Raw genomic sequence first — 22,465 nt, forward strand, 5'->3', positions numbered from 1 at the left:
TGAATTATTTGTCCAATGAAAGTATTATTTGGTACTTAGCTGTACTGTACTGGGAATCCGCGACTTAAGTAGCACAAAAAAAGAAAAGTTGAACCAAACTAGTACAAAAAAAAAAAGCACATTACTAGGTTTCACGCACGAAATTCGTGCGTGAAGCAGCAGAGTCTTTTTTTTTTTTTTTTTTGATGTTACCTTTCAAATCACATTTTTTTCCATACTTTGGGCAAAGATTAGTCATGTTTCAAAACCCCAAAATATCAATATTTTATATAAAACTTAATATCTTTTTGCGTACAATAATGTCGGCTCATTACATCAAGTCCACCTAAAAGTTTGGATCGCCGTTTTAGGGGTTCTAAAGTGCCCCGAAGTAAGTTTTGAAACTTGTCATATTTATAGGGTTTTGATTTAAGTGTTTTATTATATTTGAATGTACAAATATAAATATTTGATTTAATAATAATTCATCCAATACGAGAGGTTTATACTAATTAAAAAATAATTCATTCCATCTAATTACAATACTAATTCAAAGTAATACAATAATAATATAATCTTCAAGTTCTAGAGGCTCTATTACTTCGAGACGTGCTTGTACTACCACAGCCTTGTTGCCCACACGAACGCTTGTCATGGCCATATTGCTTACAGGTAGAGCACTTGCGAGAATAAGTTCTTTCACTAACATCCATTTGATTGGGTCTACGACTCCGTGAGTTAATGCCCAATTTCCTGATGTAATCCTTGTTAGCAACCATCGAAAACGGCTCGTTTGGCCAATAAGCTTCATTACCAAGTGGGTGGAATTGGCCGGAATATGCTCTAAGGTAACTGTGGACCTTGTATTCCCCCGCCACATAACTTGTTACCGTTTTTCTCATTCTCTCGAAGCACTTGATAGCATGAGAACACGGCATGTGATACGCTTGCCACTTACCGCAAGTGCATGTTCTTGTTGCCTCATAAACGGTATGCACGTTTCCACCCTTACCGTTGTGATAACCCGTCCTAACTTCATACACATGTTGAATTGGGTCATACTCGGTCATTTGGAATGCTCACATTTTTTTCTATAATGCTCCATATTTTTGAAGGGCTTTGGCATCCATGTCCCGCCGTCGGCTAATATCGCTCTAGCCTGCCTTGTCCTAACAACAAATCGCTCCACAACCTTCTTGAAAGTCATTCTCACCATTGCGGTGACAGGTAGTCCTCGAGCAGATTTCAGCAAGCCATTGAAAGACTCTGAGTTGTTTGTTGTGAGCATGCCCCATCTTTTGCCTCCATCAGCATGAAACGTCCATTTTTCAACTTCGAGCTTCATCAACCAAACATATGCGGGTTCACTCACTGCCCTGATCAGATCCATTTTTGCAGCCCATTTTCGTTGTTGATGCTCCATCGCAGCCCCCCACATCAATTTGTTTAGAGTGCATGTAACTGACTAGTGTTTTAATTTAAAGTTGTTGGAAATTTAACATGGGCTTTTGGTTTGATACTATAATGAATGGAGTAATTGTCCTCGACGATATCTCCATCCCAAAATAGTGAAACCTTAACAGTTGAAGCATTCTGAGACATTTTTCTATGAAGTTTGATTTTTTTTTTAATGACTTGTAAGACTTAGACTTATGAAGTTGATGAGTTTTTCACTCATCAAGCCTTCAAGTTAAATAGACCACTCAAAATTGTAATGCGTGGTGTGTTGTCAAATCAACACTTAGATTGCGCATTAAAATGGTGCGCAATACAAGTCGTGTTAAAACAGTCAAATAATGCAGCAACGTATTGTCAAATCAAGCCTTTATGTGTCATAGATTCCTGAAATTGACATTGCGCATTAAAATGGTGCGCAATACAAGTCGGGCAGACAAGGCAGGAACTTTTCACGCACAAAAACTGTGCCTGAAAGGTTAATGGCTGGTTTTTACACTTTCACGCACAGTTTTTGTGCGTGAAAGGTTGTGTTTTTCATTTTCACTTTCACGCACAGTTTTTGTGCGTGAAAGGTTCACCATTTCATCCAACTTTAAACTTTTTACTTTCACGCACAGATTTGCTTTTTTTTTTTTAACCTATTAAAATCACGATACATGTAGCCCAGTACAGCAGCGCCCCAACTATAACATCCTATTTCGGCAAGATCGTCGATATACCAAAGATACCTTAAGCTCAAATGCGAACCCGAAGTGTTCGGGAACAGGATGGCCCCGAATATGACGAGTAGGTACAGACGCGCGCGTCGGTCAACATCAGCCTGAGGCGAGTCCTCTCCAATCGGATGCTGCATGTCTGTGAGGCGCAAGTGAGCGTAAAGGGCCGACAATAAAAGCTGACTCTGGCCGGAAATATGACCATCCGGAGCCGCGAAACCGGTGAGCCTAGTCAACTCATCCCGGTAAGGTGGCAGCACAGGGGGCTCCTCAATATACAATGGGCGTCCATCAACCTGTAGCCCATAAATGACCTCTATATCCTGAAGGGTAATGGTAGCCTCACCGGTGCGGAGATGAAATGTGTGCGTCTCCGGTCACCACCTCTCAATCAATGTCGTCACTAGCGACCTATCGTGCTGTACCCGACCAACTTCGACGCACCGGTAGATACCGCCCCGACGTAGTATATCCAGGACACGAGGATGTGGGGGTGAGCAGCTAAGATCTCCCATGATTAGTCCCCTAACCGGGTACGAACCTGAGACTCAGGCTGCAGGTCGGATGTCCATATACGTTGCGACCTATGCTCGGGTTGAAGATACAGTAACTCTCGGTCGAAGGGTCCCGGATCAAGAGGGTGGTGATCCATCTGTTTTACGTATTTTAAATCAATCATTAACAAGTAGTATTAGTTATGTAATCTTTTATCAAAATTTTTATTAAGGATTGTGGTGACCCATCTGTTTTACGTATTTTAAATCAATCACTAACAAGTAATATTAGTTATGTAATCTTTTATGAAATTTTTTATTAAGGATTGTGGTGACCCATCTGTTTTACGTATTTTAAATAAATCATTAACAAGTAATATTAGTTATGTAATCTTTTATCGAAAATTATATTAAGGGTTTTCAATCCTAAGCTACGGGTTATGAATCCTAAACTAAGGGTTTTCAATCCTAAAATATAAAGATTAAAAATTAATAAGTCAAATAATTAACAATTAGTTAGCATACAATTAGTATAAATAATTAATAAATAAACAATTAACTAACTAATCAAATAATTAACAAGTTATTATCATATATTTAATAAATAAAAAATTAAGTAACTAATCAAAAAATTAATAAATTATTATCGTATATTTAACAAATAAACAATTAATTAACTAATGAAACAATTAAGAAATTATTAGCAAATAAACAATTGGCTTAACAAAAACTCAATAAATAATTAGCTAGTCTAACAATTAAAATAGCTAGTATAACAATTAATAAATGCTTAAGTCGCTAATCGAATAATTAATAAATACTAAATAAACAATTACTAAATAATTAACTAATTAATAATACATAAACAAATTAAAAAAAAAAAAGGGCAGTCCCAACAGTGCGGGGGCACTGCCCAAAAACGCACAAAAAAATAGCGCAAAACGGCAAATCCACCTCAACAATCCTTAGGGTAATAATATATTTAGAAATGTAATAAAAAATTCGTAGTGAAATACCTAGATTGAAGTTTTTTTTGAGTTTTCAAAATGACCTCTGCGCCGCTCTATTCCAAAATCTAACCTTAGAAACTTGTTCCTGCACTTCAATATACCAAGAATATTGAGTTTTGGATTGAAAAACAACAAGAAAAAAGCATTTTTGGGGTGGGGGACCACCGAAAATCGGCTTTAATGGCAGTGGGGGCGAACTGTCAGGTTCTGTGGTGGGGAAGGAGGGGACCGGTTTTTGTTGGCATCCTTCACGCACTAAATTCGTGCGTGAAAGGCATAAAGGCAACTTGCTCTTTCACGCACGAAATTAGTGTCTGAAAGGTGGAAACTATATTTTTGCAACTTACTCCTTTCACACACGAATTTCGTGCGTGAAAGGCTCAAAGTGCATTTTTGCAGTTTGGTCCTTTCACGCACGAAATTCGTGCGTGAAACCTATTAATGTGCTTTTTTTTTTTTTTTTTTGTACTAGTTTGATTCAACTTTTCTTTTTTTGTGCTACTTAAGTCTGGATTCCTGTACTGGAGAACATTATCACGTACGGTTATAACACACTCCTAAATCTTCTCACCATATTTTAGGAATCAAATGGTAATGATAGAAACAGATCATGCCAACCCCGGAGTTAAATTGTTGGGGATCATTTGGTTCACTGGAAAAGTCATGCAAAGATTATAATGCAAATATTGTACAGAAGAATCACATCATGTACGGTCATCTGACACTGAAAATTCAACCCAATTAAAATAAAAATGTCTTCTTTTTATGTTATGTTCTATTTTCTTAATTAACGTGCTTTCCCTTCTGCCAAAAATCTTGCATGATTAAATTATTAAAAAAAAAAACATGACAATGATAGACATCAAGACAAAGAATGTTTACGGATAACTAAACATCACCTAATTGGTTTTAGTTTCCTGCCTAATGATATGTTTAACAGGTTAAAGGTTGAGACTTGATTTATTTTACTGCTTTATTGATCAATGGTTTGAACTCCTTTTGAATTAGTTTTAAAGTAATCATCTAGCGCTAGCTAACAATCAGATTAATTGGTACTTAACCAAGGAAAAAAGTATTCAATGTATTAACTGAAAGATAAAATAAACTCAATTTTTAAACTAAAATGGACGGTTAAGGGGCAGTGGATTATATTAGTTGAATTGGAGTTATCCTTTTCAGAAAATAGCGATTTGAACAACTCTAGATACTATAATAATTGCGCAAGATTGTCTTCAAAGAGCACAAAATCCAGTATTTCATTCTCTATATCTTTCTTGGTGAAATTAAGAGTTTACTAATTGAGTATGTTTAGGTTTGCTTTCATTGTATCCAGCAAGATTGATAAGCCAGCTATTGATGTTGAAACCTGTAGAGTTGTAGTAGGAATAACTACTAAAAGATGCCATTTTACTAATTTCAACTCTCAGGCGGTGAGGCCAAATTTTACATAATGATTGGGCGGCAACAATATAACTATTCTCAATATGAGAATCACTATTGGAGAAAAGGACTAGAGCCTAATGTAACCTATTTTTAGAGCCAACAAATAAAACAATTGTGGAGTGCCGGCTGTTGGCTATACCAATAAACATCACTACAATCATTGAAAAAATTAGAACGATCCATAAGTCCACATTGGCATTGCTTTAATAGAAGTAGAGGTAAACATCATTCTTCTCGCATTCACTTGATCAGAGTTTCTTTCAGCATTAGCTAATACTTACACATAGAGATGGCCAATTCAAGTCATGTTAGGTCCATTAGTTTTCCTTCTTGTTCCCCGCCAGAGTATCTCAGAGTTGAGATTGAGCTAAACAGGATAAAAACTTGGGAATCCTCATCAATTTCTTCCGCAGCAACTCCTCTTGGTTTAAACACAATTCAAGAAGGCCTTGTAGGCCTAGCAGAGTTGTATAATTGTGTACAAGACCTTCTCAAGTCCCCTAGAACTCAACAATCTCTCCTCAAACATCAAATGGGACGATTAGCTGAAGAAGCCCTTGAGGCCTCTGTTGGACTAATAGACTCATGTGGCACGATGAGGGAACTAGTCTTGATGATGAAAGAACAAGTGCAAGATCTTCAATCAGCATTGAGGAGAAAAGTAGGAGATTCAAGCATACAAAATTTCTTCAATGCCTATATTAGTTTTAGAAAGAAAGTAAAGAAGGATATAGCCAAGAGCCTCAAAGCACTAAAACAGGGAGAAAACAAGATAGAATCATCTACTCAATTTTCTTCAGATCAATCTTTATCTAAGCTACTTACAGTGTTAAGACAAGTATCAGCCTTGACCATCTCAGTCCAAAGATCTCAACTTTATTTCTTGTCTACGCCAGCTTCAAAGGCGAAGAAAAACGGGTGGTCATTGATCTTAAAAATGCTTGTCACAAAATCAATGGCTTCTAAGGGAGATGAAAAGACAATCAATGAAGTGGAATGTGTTGATTTTGCTCTTTGTTCTTACCTTCACAGCAGTGATTTTAAAGTTGATGTACCAATGATTCAGAGAAAATTGAAGACATTAAATGCTGGTCTTGAGGCTATTGAGGCTGGCACAGAGTGCTTGTCTAGGCTATTAATCAGAAACAGAGTCTGCCTTCTTAACATCCTAACTCCTTAGAAAATATTGTACATTAGTTCTAATATTTAAGGCATACATTTTTGTAAGGATATGCCTTTTCCTGAAAACCAATTCTGTAAAATTTGGAAGTGAACTATGCAAGCCAAAGTTCAATCAATCCTTTGTCTCAATCTTTTATTCATCTTTTCCAGTTTGTTTATTTTCATTCGATTACTTTACTATATGACAAAAAGTTCACAAACTAATCTACGTTGAGATCAATTTTGACAATGGCTGACAATAATAATGAAGTAATTAACTCGTGCAATTTATCTACTTGGGTGAATTGAGCAGTTATAATTCTAATTATCATTGAGCTTTGGTTAATGTTAGCTATAAATAACCATATTAAAGAAGACGCACCAAAAAATAAAAATAGTTCCGTAGTGCCTAATGATAATGAGACCCATTCTTCTTGAATTATGTTTTTTTTCATTACTGAAAAGCTAACTTTTCGCAACTGCTTCCCCATATTGAGGCCTAGAATGGGTCTTACCCTTCAACCAAGATTAACAAATGTCAAGTGCTGAGTGGGCTTCAAGATCTATAAATACCTCAGTCTTCCTAAAACAACACATCAACAAGCAATTCTTAAGTTCTTCAAAACATAGTTTGATTTCTAACCGTCTGTAATATTACTTGCTCAATCTCAATCCCAAAATCATGGATAACTCCCAGAACTTGAGCTACCAAGCTGGCCAAACCAAGGGCCAAGCCCAGGTAATTTATCTGCTATTTACTTGCACATTCACTTTTCCTTTAACATGCTTGCATATAATTGACGGAACCAGAAATTCTAATAAATGGATCTGAAAAAAATGCAAGAATGGCATATTCGGGACTTGGAACCTGTAACATAAAGCAATTTTTGGGTCATCATTTATGGCTACTCTAAAAGTTTCTCTTATATTAAAAGGATGCAACTATTTATGTATATACAAACAAAATTGCTTTTACCTTATTCGCACAGTAGCATATGATATATGTTGTCATATATAATCAGGAAAAGGGTAACCAGATGATGGATAAGGCTGCCAACGCTGCACAGTCTGCCAAGGAAACAATGCAGCAGGTAATTTGGCCATTGGTATTCCATTATATATTTGTTGTTCCATAAGATTAAAAGAATAATGCATTATCTTTTGGTTGATACCCTTACAGGCGGGACAGCAAATGCAGGCCAAGGCGCAAGGTGCAACTGAGGCAGTTAAAAATGCCACTGGCATGAACAAATGAAATCCTATTTTCAACCAAACGGGCTCTTTTTCCCCTTCAAAACTTTGAAGTTTTTGTTTTTCTCTTTCAAATTAGGAAAGCAACTTTTGTTGCTTAGGATTGACTATTGTTGAGAGTCTTCTTGTTTTTGAATTAAAGAAGAAGTTGTGTATAGGTTACATTGTCACAACTCTCTTTCTTCTATATTTCCCTCTAATAATAATAAATTACTATTGTTTGGTTCTATGTAATTTCCCTACTTTGCATTCCTTGATCACATTATGATTAAGCTTATTTCCCAAGGTTTGCATGAGATGATATGGTTATTAATTTTTGTTTTTTATTTGTCTAACAATTTATCTCATCAGGTCATTAATTTTTGTTTTTCATTTGTCTAACAATTTATCTCATCAGGTCAATTTTACCAATTCTTTTAAACTTTATCAGATCATGAGATTAATTTAACTTTAAAAGTTAAATACTCACAAACCATTTGATAAATACAGTAAAGTACAATTTTCCCTCCTACCAAAATAGGAAATAATACACATTAAAATATTATAATATGTAAAAAAATAAAAATATCTCATCAGGTCAATTTTACCAATTCTTCTAAACTTTATCAGATCATGAGATTAATTTAACTTTAAAAATTAAAATTTAGATACTCACAAACCATTTGATAACTACAGTAAAGTACAATTTTCCCTCCTACCAAAATAGGAAATAATACACATTAAAATATTATAACATGGAAAAAAATAAAAATATCTCATCAGGTCAATTTTACCAATTCTTCTAAACTTTATCAGATCATGAGATTAATTTAACTTTAAAAATTAAAATTTAGATACTCACAAACCATTTGATAACTACAGTAAAGTACAATTTTCCCTCCTACCAAAATAGGAAATAATACACATTAAAATATTATAACATGGAAAAAAACAAAAACAACTCTAGATTGTCAGAAGTGGGATTTGAACCCACGCCCTCTCACGAGGACCAGAACTTGAGTCTGGCGCCTTAGACCACTCGGCCATCCTGACATTGCATGGTTGAATGCTATTTTTATTCTATATAACGAACTGAATAATTCACTGTTGGGTCAAATCTAAGCCCATCTTCTAAGGGAATTTGGCATAGTATGCCAAGTGTTAGACTAATTTGGCATATATTAGCCAATCTTTAATAAGTTGGCATAAAAAGGCCAATATATATGTTTTGGGTCAAATATTTTAGTATAACATGACCCATAACCTTTTGAGAAAAAATAGCACTCATCTTCTCATTCTCTCTCTACTTTGTTCTCTTTATACGTTGGTTTCTCCATTTCTTTGGTCCACTTTATTTTCTTAGTTTCTCATTCTCTCTCCAAAATTTCCCCCACCACTTTCTTCTCCTAAAATCATTCAATTAGAACTCCCATTACAATTAGAACTTCCACTACAAGAATCTTGTTTTAAAAAAAAAATGAATTTAGTGGAGTTCAAGAGTCGGGCTTCTGTTTCTGATTTTGAACATTCCAATTACAAAAATTTCGATTTCAAAAATTCTAATGGATAATTCTGAATCTAAAGATTCTGATATGGATAATTCTGATTCTGAATCTGTTTGATAGAATTCGTGCATTGGATGATGAATGCAATTTTGAGTTGTATACACCTAATGCATACATATGTTTGGGTTCTTGTTTTTTATCGCATCACTATTTTGTATACATACATTTTATACACGTTCTTGTTTTTTTCTTTCTTCAGGTTGTTATAGTCACCTAATGTATACATGTGTTTGATTATTGTATTTTGTTGAATCTGTAAAAAAAACATATATTGTATGCACCTTTTGGTTATATAAACGAAATGTATACACATGTCGGGTTTTATTGTATATGCTTGTATACATCTATTGTATACACGTGCTTGTTTGTTGAATACAGTTGGTTTATTGTTTGATTTTAGTTGGGTTACCATAGACATATTGTATACACTTTCTGATTTGGAACATATGGTTGTGCACATAACAAATTGAACTCGTTTTTCTAAATTATAAAAGAATACATCAATTAAATGTATACATCAAGTATTCTATTCAGACGACTACATGTATACATAAATTATTCTTGAAAAGGAAAACAACTTATTTTTTATTTTGTACATCAAATGTATACGTAAACTATTCTCTGTAATCAAATTCATGTTACTTCACAATATATATCATAATGTATACATGATACTTCATAATATACATCAATATGTATACATGGTACTTCACAATATATATATATATATATATATATATACCATAATGTATACATGGTACTTTATAATATATCAAGATAGATTTTTGATTTTGATCGGAGAAATTTAAGAACATGGAAGAAAAGAGAGTGAAAAAAATTAATGAGATATACACAGTAATGGAGAGATGGAAGAAATAAGAGAGAGAAACATTAAAGAGATTTCTTTACTGGAATTTTCTATTTGTTGGGTTCCTGGATCTCTAATTTTAGGGATATCACGTAACAAAATAAAGGGAAAAGATTGTATCCCTAAGTTTAAGGATACAATAATTTGAAATAAGGAATTATCTTTATATGAATACCCTTTACTAACAACTCTCCACTTTTTAAGTATATGATAATTGGGTAAAAAATCTAATTAATATCTGAAATTGGTATCCATTTGTGACATCTTATCTTCAGTTGCATTTTTTTTTTTTTTTTACTATTGATAGGATTTTTTAATCAAATATATAAAAAGACATCCATTACCCTATTTTTGGGTGAATAGCGTGAGATTAAGGGGGGAATATTCCTTCCCCTATTTTTGAGCCGGCATAAGATAAATGGCTACTCAATGCCATTTGTTTTAGGTTTCATTTGCTAAATAAAATATTTGGTTAAAAACATGCCAATTTTATTTAAGAGTTGTATATTTATGTCAATTCCCCATCTTTTAATGGTATTTGTCACGAGTATTGGAGCACGTGATGTTTCAGTATAATGTCACCCATACCATCAAAGGCCCATGTAATAAAATTCTTTGGAAGCAACTGATTCATTAATTCCTTTCTCCTTAAAACCAAATGTTAGACATTTTGCTTCATTGTATTCACAAATCACAGGATCGCTGCCATCAACCGGCCCTTTAAGTAACTTTTTAAGTTTTTGCACGTCAGAACGGTGCTATAAAAGTTTAATTTATACTCTTTGTCTCAATTTATATGACACACTTTTCTTTTTAATCAATCTAAAAAAGAATGACACATTTTCTTATCCGACAACAATATAACTTTAAATTTTACCTTTTACGCTTAACGTGATGATTTATGACCCCACAAATATCTTTAGCTTGTTTTAGACCACAAGATTAAAAAATCTTCTTTTATTTCTTAAATTCCGTGTCCAATCAAACTACAACACATAAATTGAGACTGAGAGAGTACTATTTATTTATTGCGTAAAACAACTTTACAAAATGAAGTTAACTAAGGGTGTGCTAACCAGGAAGAAAATGTTTTTCATGGAAAATATTGTTTTCTTGGAAAATGTTTTTGAGGAAAATAATGGGGTTTTTGCTTATATTCTTGTGTTCGGTACATAAGCAAAAAATATTATCCTAAAAACATTATTATATAATCCAGACAAATATTATGGGGGGGGGGGGTAGGGTTTGGGTGGGGGTGGGGTGGAGTAGGGTGAGGTAGGGGTCAAGGCCAGGTGCGTTTGGGGGTGGGAAGGAGACAATCAATTTGAAATGCCACGTCTAGACTTGTTTTTTTCCGTACTTCAATTAGGAAAGTCATTTTCCTCATATTTAAGGAATTTGTTTTCCTAGAAAAATGTTTTTCAAAAATTTTGATCCAATCGAACATGAGAAATTACTGCGCACACCCTAAAAGGAAACTTTATGTCCCTAAAATTATTTAATACATAAGCATTGTTGATGTATGCGACAATCTCATCTAAAAGCTTAAGATGTTAGAGATAACACATTTTTATTTACTTAATTATATTTTTTACACGTCACGTGCAGCCTGATTCTTTTCATGAGTCCAGCACGTATGGACATTTGGAGTGTAAGGGGGGCCCAACATCGACAAACGAGAATTGATATAGGTCCCACACTACAAACAAATGGGTAATTTGCGGAGGTTGAAAGTTGCAATTCGCGGAGGTTTAATTTTAGCCTCCACTAGTTGCTAGAAGAGGCTAAGATCTCCGCGAATTGAACTTTCAACCTCCGCAAATTATCCATTTCTTTGTAGTGCCAGCTCTAATATCATGATAAGAAACTAATTAAGTAAATAAAACGTGCTCTCACTACAACAAATTCGATTATCAACGACGAATTATTTTGTCACTTAAACATCAAATTTCGTCACAAAAATCCTTTCATGACGAAAAGAAATTCGTCAATCAATCGTCCCTAAAGCCCCGTCGCTAAATGTATACAAAGACAACTTAATGTTTCGTCGCTAAATAAAGACATATTAACTACGAAAATTGTTTTTGTCGCCAAATGTATAGTATTTATGACGAAATCATTCGTCAGAAAAAGTACAAAAAAATTGTAGTTGATGGTGTGTTTTCGTCACTAAAAAGGTTATTAATACCGACAAAATTACCTTGTCACTAATTTTTTAGTTTAATTAGTGACGACATCAATTGTCCCTAAAGTTATATGTATTTCGTAGCTGAACAAAAGTAATCTCGTCACTGAAGATAGCCTTTTATATACGAAAAAATCTTTCGTCCCTAAATATATAAATTAATGACAAATTTGCTCTTATAAATATGGTGTATAATGTTGTTGTTGAAACCTATTATTTCGTCACCAAAAATATTATTTTTACCGACACTACAAATTTGTCACTGTAAATTGTCGTGATTAATGACAATAACAATTGTGATAAAATAAAGAATGAATTATATTTTTTATAAGAAGACAATTCTAGGAAAAAACAATGTTTTGTCACAAAAGTAGTCAATTTATGACAAAATAATGTGCTATGACAAAAATGTGTTTTTCTCGAAAACACAATGTAATTAATCATTGCATCTTTCTAATATCCTGTGAGCTCCTTCCACTTCGTTGGAACAAATGAAAATATTCAACTGTTATTTCCAACTCTATTGACAGCTTTGCTGATGGAATCGCCTTAACAGACCTCACCTTATCAACTGGATCTTTAATATAATTTAATCCCACAAACTACTTCATTTCGCAAGACCTTTCTTCAAGCTTTCCATGAATTTTCTTGATTTCAATGAATTCTGCATCTATATTAAAAAGGTCAATTCAGAAAACTATCTGAAAATACTGCAATAGTAACTTCTAAATTACAACTGAAAACTTTATCGTTAGAAGTTTAACTTTATCGTTAAAAGTTTATGGACTCTTAGCACCGAGATAAAGAGAGCTTATCTAGATCTTTGACTATGAGATCACTTACCAAAATTGAATCAGCAGCTTGTACAAGCCTATGAACCGACACTCCAAGTGCCTAAAAGACAGATTAATCCAGTTAATCAGAATGAATATAAAAAGAAGGCATACATAAGGACAAACGTAAATGCCCTTAAAAGTAACTATGGACAACTCTACATTTACTATCTGAAAATACTGCAATAGTAATTTCTAATTTACAACTGAAAACTTTATCGTTAGAAGTTTAACTTTATCGTTAAAAGTTTATGGACTCTTAGCACCGAGATAAAGAGAGATTATCTAGATCTTTGGCTATGAGATCACTTACCAAAATTGAATCAGCAGCCTGTACAAGCCTATGAACCGGCACTCCAAGTGCCTAAAAGACAGATTAATCCAGTTAATCAGAATGAATATAAAAAGAAGGCATACATAAAGACAAACGTAAATGCCCTTAAAAGTAACTATGGACAACTCTACATTTTAGCCCTCCTTTAAGACTCAAGAATCCATGAAATCATATGTCCATAAAAAGGAATGATATTTGTTAGATCTGTCAAAGTTTAAGTCAAATCAGCCACTTAGGGTAGTACACACAAGTATGCTTCTAGAATAAAAAGACGTTTACCTGGCTATACACATTAATCATTTATCTGAATACAATATTTATCACTTTATAACCACTAATGATCATTTCAATTCTTTTAGCAGAGAAGGAATTACCTACAGTTGAGCATCCAAGTAAAACAAGCTAACCCTTTTTAATTAGCACACTAACAAGATACATAATATTTCTGTTCAAATTCAATAACCTTCCTTGAGGAAACTTGTCCCATGTCTTTTTATAGAAAAGTTTCTATATGTTGTAATCAATCCGAAAAATCTATCAATGTTATTAGTACACGTTCCAATAAATGGTACTCCTAGTCTTTAGAGCATGCATTATATATCCTAGTTCAAATTTAGCTCTTTAGTTATACTGCAGGTCCCATAAAAATGCAATTCATCAAAGTGTGTTTAATATGACATTGAACTATTAGGATATTCTTTAAAGGAAACTACTGAAAATCACTCTAATTTCAAGATCCATATGACTCAGGGTAGCATTATTCTCGTAACAAGAAGAAATTTTAGTACTCACAACTAATGCACTGAATATACGAGCTCCATCAATGTGAAGCTTCAGACCATACTTCTTCACTAGCTCTCCAACTTTGTCTATATACTCTGCAGAAAGCCATATGCCTCCTGAGCTGCACTCGTGCAATGCTGTTGATTAAGAATTTGCATTATAAAGAGACTCAAACTGATTAAATCAACATAAAAGCATGAGAATTAAGCAACTAAACTATATTTTCAGACTTGATCCTCGGATATATCAAATCATTTCTTAAAACAAAAACTATGAAGAAGAGTGTCAAAGCCCTTCACACTCCTTGAATTGAAGTCTATTTGAGGTGCTTTTGCCACAACTTCTAATGACAGTTTCAGAGCTTTTTATACCCAAGTATTTGAGCTCGAGGAGCATATAAATTTTTTTGACTCCTACTGCACTATGAGGAATTGATGAAACATTTAGAAGTTCCAGAAACACAACAATCCTATAGGTTATCCCATAAAGTCAAATTCCTCAGTAATGTGTAAGAACCAGGATAAATTGTAAACTTTATCAACTTCATGACTTTTGTCCATACTAGTTAGATTGATGATTTAAATACGAGAAAATTTACAGGATGTATTCTATATTAAAGAAAGAGTTCAATTTGTAAGAAATATCCAAGAAGTTTGAATACTGGTTATTAAGTCTTCCCTTATTTTATCTTCATGCATTGATGGACATCATGGAATGAAAGCAAGAGAGTAGTTGCAGACAAGGTCCAAGAGTTGAGGGAAGAAGATTAAGATTTGCTTTACAATGTAGTAGTGGGAACAAGCTTACAGTATAGTACTCAAATATGGGAACAAGATTACAGTATAGTACTCAAATATGTGTATTATGTATAGTTTAATAAGACAAAGACCACATTCATAATAGGTGCAAGTGGAAGAGGTTGCTTGAAATGGGTTTGTTTATGTCCTGTATCAACCTTCAAAACTGGCTCGTGGGTGTGAAACAACGGCCAATGAAGGTATTAAACAGGGAGAGGTAGACCAAAAAACACATGCAAAGAAGTTGCCTCGAATAAACCACAATCTCTTGAAATTCATGCAAAACCTAGCGAAAGATAGGGCATGATCTATATAAGTGATACCAATTAGTTGGAATTAAGTTTTAGTCATATTTTATATCCAATGTTTTATAGGAGTTTTTTAATCTTGTACGAGATTAAGGCCAATTGAAAATGTAGAGAACTTTTAATGCTAGAGACTCTAATGTCATAATATTGAACTGATACGGTCTTAAACGAAGCGACATGAACAGTGAAGATCCATATAGTCAACCAATGGCGGAGCTAGGATTTGAGCTGAAGGAGTTCAGAATATAAAAAAGTAAACATACGAAGAAGCCTAAGGGGGTTCAACATCTACTATATATACATAAAAAATAATTTTAACCTTATAATAGTTTTTTTTTTTCTGCCGAGGGCGTTCGGATGAACACCCTCGGCTCTATGTGGCTCCGCCACTGTAGTCAACCCCAACTTGCTTGGAATTGAAGCATAGTCGTTGTGTATGGTCCAATGATACACTAGATATATATACACCTCTAACAAAAACTAGCAAAATCTGATAGCATTTTCAGATAACGCACCAATTTGAGAGTTGACATAGAAGCAGTTCTATGGGGAGAGAACATTCTTACTGTGTATTTGAGTTTTCCAAGCAGATAAGCCTAGTGGTTGGATAACATATCTAGAAGCCAGCATCTCGAATTGCAGCTTCAATTAGATCAAGCTCCATTGATCCGTCTTCATTGTTCTTTACTATACCTATCAAAATAAGACTCTAGAATCTAAAACATTTTTAAAAATAATAAGAACACTTCAAAAGTACGTATCAAAGTAAGAACACTCCAAACTATAATTATCCAATAAATATTTATAAACCTTCTTTTCTCAAAATTACTTTTCCAAAATATTTCATAAGATCTGTAAGAATTGCTAAGAAGTTAACTACGTACCAAAAAATAATTGTATCAGAATTGAATGCCTGAAGATAAGCTTTACTGGATCATTTGCAAAGCTAACTAACTTAGCTTTGCTGATTCGATGTTCATTTAACCCGCAACCGCTCTATTTTTCTTTTTACAAAACTAAACCCGCCCAGTTGCCATCCCTGATTCAACGGCCTTTGGATGATTAGAATCTGCTAAAAACTCCTAATTAAAAAAAAAAAAAAACCTAAGAAAAAAAAAGATTGTAAAGAATCTTAAGTAATTGGTTGAATTACCAAAGTTGGGCTTTCGTAATAAACATAGTAACAAAGAAGGAGAAGAATCAACCTCCAAAACTAATCAAAAAATAAGTGGGAGTACAATTAAGGAAGAGAGACACCAAATTCAGTTCTAACCGTAATTGAAAGGAGAAAACCTGGAGCCCAAGTGAAAAATAAAAGAGGGAAAGAATTTTCTTTTGCCGCGTTTGCTTTTTGGCGGAAAGTTGAAAATCTACAAAATATTTACGCCAAAAACCAAGTGCTAATAAGTGTTTTATTTCAAAATAATATGTTGTAGAGTAAATTAGTATTCTACAAACCGTTCTGATGAAAGAAAATATAAAGAAAGATATGTTTTAAAAATAACATAAAAAATTTGGCAACAATAAAAATATTTTCTTATCAAACTGTTAGATTTTAGGATCTATAACAACCCATAAAATATGCCAACATTAAAATGTTTGCCATCATTAAATAAAAAATTTAAAAAGCTCCTTGTAAGAAAATATATATACCAAAAATTAAATCAAGTTATTGAAATTGACCAATAATATCGTGGTTTTTGGTAAAAACAAATGCAAATAAAAAATGTAAAAATTCTAAAATGTATCTATCACGATCCAAAATCTCATAGCTTCTATACTAGCAGTCAACAACACTTGTATCGAGTGAATCACAATTAAACAATACTATACGCATCTCAAAACAATAATAAGGCTTATGCTAAGATAACAACATAATAATTTGAAAATTGAGTATCCAATTACAACGCTGAAGCTAAATAAAATAGGATCGGGTACATTGCTTGGCCATGGGTGGAGCCCCCTTAGGTGAAGGGTGGCCAGGTGCACACCCTTCCCTGTAAAACTACACGGTGAACATGGGTTAAAAGTTAGCTACTATGAATGCATATTTAACTTTGCATACTCTTCGCCAAATTCCTGGCTCCGCCACTGTGCTTGGCGTAATATAAACTCCCAAGTCCAATTAAACCCTCAATTCTTGTTGACGGGTTCGTGCAACTCCGCACTTTTGCAACGTCTATTTTTGCAAATCGACGCTATCTTTGTATATATAATTGCTATTTATGGAATCACTAATTAAATATAAGTCTCTGTATAATTGCTCTTTTTTTTGGAAATCACTTTTTTTAAGGAACCAACGGATATTCGTCAGTTTTTATAGAGCCAAAATGCTGGGAATTATTTTCCCAACTAAGTCTATTGATAAATTGAACAAAAAAAATTCATTTATTTCATAAAACGACAAAATCAGTCGGTTTTGTATTAAAAATAAATGAAAAATAATATTCAGAAAATTGAACCATCGGTCAATCTTTTTGGTCAAAACTCATGTTAACTTATTAAAAATGACCTATTGAAAAACCGATTGGCATGGTCAGTAATTTAATAGCAGCTATTAAGAAGTGTGACCAACGAGAGTTGCTCAAACTAGCATATTGGAAGGTATTTTTTAAGGAAAACCAATGGAATAATTGATTATTTTGGCACAAAAATGCGGTTATATAGTATAAATAAGAAAAACGAAAACCTTAGACCAACATAAGTAGTCTAGGGTAGAATAATAACAACCTGCCATGGTCCATACCTCGTTTTGATTTTCAGTCGGTGCATTATAAAATAGATTGAATCCGTCGATTTTTAGCTTTTTTTCCCTCCCAATTAACCAATAGACTCATTTTGTTTTTATCGAAGATTCGGTCGGTTAGTAATACCAATTTGCTACTTTTCGAGAATCACAAATCAATTGATTTTTAATCGAAAATCAACTACTTTTTAATGTTGTTGCTCGGTTTTTGCCCTTGGAATAGGCAGTAATTTTACTAGTGAATCATAAGCCTGACTCACACTATGTTTTGAGTTTGTATTGACCTTTGCCTTTTCATAAGATATAGTATCATTCTATGATTTAGTCTTGTTGTTTCCCCTTAAAAGCGCTTGAATAGATGTTTGTTAGTTGTCACTTGTCACTCATAATCAGAGACGGACCCATGATTTAAAGACGACAGGGATAATACTATCTTAACATAAACGGCGACAAAATTTTCAGTGACGATTGATGAATAAACCATATCGGATTGGTTACTGATAGTGTGAGCAGTGACGAAAACACAGGTATATACTATATAGGTCAAATATGATTTCTACTATAATAATAAATCTTCAACACATGTGAAGCAACTGTCAGAGATAGCGCAATGGTTAAGGTTATACAAAATGTAAGCACAATCACAGGTTCGAATCTCGACTCACTCATTTGCGTATGGTTGCACTTGCACCTCCACTCTTTCATGTGGGCCCGCCTCTGCCTCAAATCATTATCAATTGTAGCAAAGAACATTTTGTATTTAGCTACGAATATTTTTCGTAGCAAATAGTTGAATTTATTCAACTACAAATTTTAAGTCGTCACTATTTAACACATTACATATTTTGTGACAAATCTTTATTGTCACTAAGTCGCAGCTTGATCAGAGACAATAAAGTGATTGTCACTAATTGTTTATATTATTAGTGACGAAAATTAAGGTCACAAATAAATATAAAATTTTGTGGCTAAAGCTTACAACATTTAACTACAAATGCTAATTTGTCACTATTGTAACAACGTATATTTTGTGATGAAATTTTTTCGTGTTCAATACTTAACTAATTTTAAGACAAAAAATGATTTGTCACAAATTGGGTATTATTAGTGACAAAATAATGTGTCACTGACAATCTAAATTTTGTGGCTAATGTTACCCAATAAATGGCGCTAACTCATTTTTTGGTGGGAAACTTTAGGGGACAAATTTTTCGCTACGGAATTCTTGTTTCGTCACTAAAAGTATATGACCCATGCATTTAAACACGAAATGTAAAATTCGTCACAAAAAATGAATAATTAGTGACGAATTTTGTGTCGTAGTTAAGAATTTTGTAGCTAAATATCACATTTCTTGTAGTGTCTCTTCAATAAATTAAATTTTTAGAAAGAACGCACTTTAATTTGTTTACTTATTTTTATTCTCAACAAGCATATGTTAGTAACATTGAAAACAAATAATGAGTAGCATGTTGGAACTTGGATCCCGTCAAATTACCTCAAACTAACATCTATTTTTTCTTAATTAAAAGAAAGGACAAAAACGGTGGCTCCCTCATCGCCCACAACCCGCACCCACGCATTCGTTCATGAACAATCCATCACTTTAACATTAAACTCCCATGCATGGATAGCATGAGTACACGCTGTGTATTTGTCTTGGTTATAAGTTCTTTGAATCGACATTAATTTACTTATACTGCTTATTGCATGACATAGATTGATTCAACCCATTCAACATTTGTTACGTCAAATGCGTTTGTCTGTTCATGCTCATAGCTAGCAATTAGTCCATGCATTGCATTCTTCATAGCGACAGGAGCAATAACAACTGTTCCATCCTCGCCTTTCATTTAATTTTTTTGGGACCATGGTCCTTGGGTAGTCCTGAAAGTTGTTTTTTCTTTACAATTGTCCACTAGTTTCTGCTTGGTTTTTCTGTTGTTTGTTACTTTACCAAATACCTTTAAATTGAAATTTCTTTTATTTTTCGTTTGATATTTCATATTTTCCAAAGGACGGATGCAATAAAGTATAATAAGATATATATCAAATTGATGATTGGCTAAAATTCGGGTAAGGGAAAAAAAAAAGAAAAAAAATAACCGAAGAAAAATGTAAACCTCAGATCGAACTGATGAAAGCTCAATTTGAAAAAAAACATAGAACAAAAGTTAAATAAAAATCTACTTGGAAATTATTCAATTCAAACCAAAACAATTAGGAGCTTAGAACCTCAGCTTGACCCCACATTGTGATGCGTCCATGGTCATCATCTTTGTTTCGCACTCAAACAATTCAATCAATTATTTGAGTTAGCTAATAATTACTTGATAAGATTGAAGATGTGCTTATATATTGGATTGATCTGGGTGGTTAAGCCCTTCAATTTCATTATTTAACAAGACAATACATTGACAATTCATTAAGCATATATTTCCCCAATTAGTTTTAAAGTATCTAAAAAGTTGGACCTTTATAGTTTTTTTTTTTTTTTTTTACGTTAGTTCTTTAAATCTAAATGAGTGTACTTTATTTATTTCTTGTAATTAGCTAGATCGACATCCTTAAAATTGATTCCCGTCCATTTAAAATAATCACGGACGGAATGCATGATTACAAAATAATGTGATATGTATGTCGTGGCTAAACCTAAGCAATAGCTCCCACAAAATGGATTAGAATTCATTAGGTTTAAACAATTACATTAATGTAAGAGAGGAAGGTAACCAATAATCCATACGTGTTACAAATATAATATTCATCTTGCCACTGTTGCACCACTCGTGTTCCTTCCTCCCTTCAATATAAATCTCCCTTTCTAAAATGTTCCTTTTAGATTATCTTTTTGAAAAAGTCGTACGCAAATCTCCCATAGAAGATCTTTATCTAAATTTTATAATGGCGCTTTGCTGTGATGCTGTTACAATTGACAAACTGTGGCTCTTCCAACCAAGAACAACATCAACAAGCCACGTATCGGCTGAGACATCTTCTTCATCACTCAGAAGCAATAAGGTAATGCAAAGTGGCAACCTAAGGAAGACAAAACATTAAAGAAATCACTAATGATTGAATTTTTGTTTTCATGAGGCACAACAATCTACCCGAACTCTTAGGAAATGCCCATTCTCTCGTCACATGGCAATCTAAAAAAGAAGAGTACCTGCTTCTTGTCGCTTTCTATACAACTTCGGTATAAATAGGATGAGTTTTGAAGGTATTGGTTCATCCCCAAGTTTTGAGTCCCAAGTAAAAGGAAAGAAACATAGAGAAAAAAGATGGCAACTTTCTCTGCAAAATCAAACAAGACATCCATCAGTTTGCCAAGCAGATCACATCCAGCTACTGAGAGAATTGAAGAGGAGCTCAACAAACTCAAGACTTGGGAATTCTCTGCTTCACCAACTGCAGAAGCTGTGTACAATGGTCTACTTGGTTTATGTGAGGTGCATAAGTGTATGGGTGATCTTCTTAACTTGCCCCTTACCCTTCAAGCACTTTCCCAATGCCAAAATAAGAAATGGGTCGATGAAATCTTGGATAAATCTGTGAGATTTCTTGATATTTGTGGCACAACAAGAGACATAGTGTCACAATTTAAAGAAAATGTTAAAGATATTCAGTCTTCACTGAGGAGGAGAAAGGGAGATTTGAGCATGGAAGCCAGCAGCACCAATTACACCTCGCTTAGTAAAAAGATGAAGAAAGATGCCAAAGGCTTAATTACAGCTTTGAAGAGAATGGATCATGAGGAAGTGGTTGCAGTAATGGAAGTTGATCAACTTGTCCCAGCTGTTATCAGGATGCTAAGAGAAGTTAGCACAATGGGGGTTTTAGTTTTCCAAATGGTGTTGGTTTTCTTGTCAGCCCCAATTTCTAACCCAATAGCAAATGGTCTTTGGTTTCAAGATTGGTGAACAACCGATCAGAAAACAATGTGAATGAGATAGACAGTACTGATGTTGCATTAACAAGCCTTTCTAAGTGTGGCTCAAGAGAAATGGAGAAGATCCAATTTGTGCAGAGCAAATTGGAAACTCTAGAGGCTCATTTTGAATGCGTTGGAAATGTTCTTGACAACATCTTTATTATAAGGAAATCACCCTATTCTCAAGTGATTGATAGGATTTGATTATAATCTGATATGATTTGATTATAATCCCTTATAATCTGGTTGTAATTAACATGATTAGGATTTCATTATAATTAGGATCTTCTATATTTGGTAGGATATTTCTCTTGCTTTCTTGTATAAATACTGAACCATTATGTGAATAATACACAAGGAATTCAACCATCTTCTAAATCTTTTATGGTATCGGAGCTGCTCGCCTTACGACATCTCTATTTTTTTTTAATCCTCCAGCACCATCTTTCTATACATGGAGCAAATCACACAGTCTTTCGTTGCACCAACAACGACCATTACCAGTTCAGTTAACCTTCCAGAGACGTCACTGTTAATGTCGTCCGCAACTGTTCATCTTCCGCCAGTTCCTACCACTCCTTCTGTCATTTCTATCCTTCCATACGTTCCTTCTATTCCTAATAA

The 22,465-nt window shown here is 33.8% G+C and overlaps 4 protein-coding genes and 1 non-coding gene across 7 annotated transcripts; 3 read left to right on the plus strand and 2 right to left on the minus strand.

Annotated features, from left to right (window-relative positions):
- Nucleotides 1-5,136: 5,136 nt before the first annotated feature.
- Nucleotides 5,137-6,375, plus strand: LOC132624851 (uncharacterized). The gene has a single exon (XM_060339582.1). The coding sequence runs from the start codon at nt 5,390-5,392 to the stop codon at nt 6,278-6,280; it is 891 nt and encodes a 296-aa protein (XP_060195565.1). The 5' UTR covers nt 5,137-5,389; the 3' UTR covers nt 6,281-6,375.
- A 469-nt stretch (nt 6,376-6,844) lies between these two features.
- Nucleotides 6,845-7,741, plus strand: LOC132623174 (stress-induced protein KIN2-like). The gene is made up of 3 exons (XM_060337889.1): nt 6,845-7,000; nt 7,284-7,352; nt 7,442-7,741. The coding sequence occupies exons 1-3, from the start codon at nt 6,944-6,946 to the stop codon at nt 7,514-7,516; spliced, it is 201 nt and encodes a 66-aa protein (XP_060193872.1). The 5' UTR covers nt 6,845-6,943; the 3' UTR covers nt 7,517-7,741.
- A 719-nt stretch (nt 7,742-8,460) lies between these two features.
- On the minus strand, nt 8,461-8,544 carry TRNAL-CAA (transfer RNA leucine (anticodon CAA)). The gene has a single exon. It is a non-coding gene; the product is annotated as a tRNA-Leu (tRNA).
- Nucleotides 8,545-12,403: 3,859 nt separating this feature from the next.
- Nucleotides 12,404-16,598, minus strand: LOC132622120 (low-specificity L-threonine aldolase 1-like). Of its 3 annotated transcripts, none has more exons than XM_060336656.1 (6): nt 16,438-16,598; nt 15,731-15,857; nt 14,069-14,196; nt 13,256-13,306; nt 12,953-13,003; nt 12,404-12,779 (listed from the first exon to the last, which is right to left on the minus strand). In XM_060336656.1, exons 2-6 carry the CDS (start codon nt 15,792-15,794, stop codon nt 12,717-12,719), a joined length of 357 nt encoding a protein of 118 aa, XP_060192639.1. In that variant the 5' UTR covers nt 15,795-15,857; nt 16,438-16,598; the 3' UTR covers nt 12,404-12,716. The 3 variants fall into 3 exon arrangements, with proteins under 3 accessions (XP_060192639.1, XP_060192638.1, XP_060192640.1); XM_060336655.1 differs by lacking the exon at nt 16,438-16,598 and adding an exon at nt 16,049-16,429; XM_060336657.1 differs by lacking the exon at nt 16,438-16,598 and adding an exon at nt 16,049-16,429 and having other exon boundaries at nt 15,731-15,880.
- Nucleotides 16,599-20,266: 3,668 nt separating this feature from the next.
- On the plus strand, nt 20,267-22,202 carry LOC132622427 (uncharacterized). The gene has a single exon (XM_060337032.1). It carries the CDS (start codon nt 21,192-21,194, stop codon nt 21,828-21,830), a length of 639 nt encoding a protein of 212 aa, XP_060193015.1. The 5' UTR covers nt 20,267-21,191; the 3' UTR covers nt 21,831-22,202.
- Nucleotides 22,203-22,465: the final 263 nt, after the last annotated feature.

Source organism: Lycium barbarum, chromosome 12, assembly GCF_019175385.1.
Source record: "Lycium barbarum isolate Lr01 chromosome 12, ASM1917538v2, whole genome shotgun sequence".
NCBI classification, from domain to species: domain Eukaryota; kingdom Viridiplantae; phylum Streptophyta; class Magnoliopsida; order Solanales; family Solanaceae; genus Lycium; species Lycium barbarum.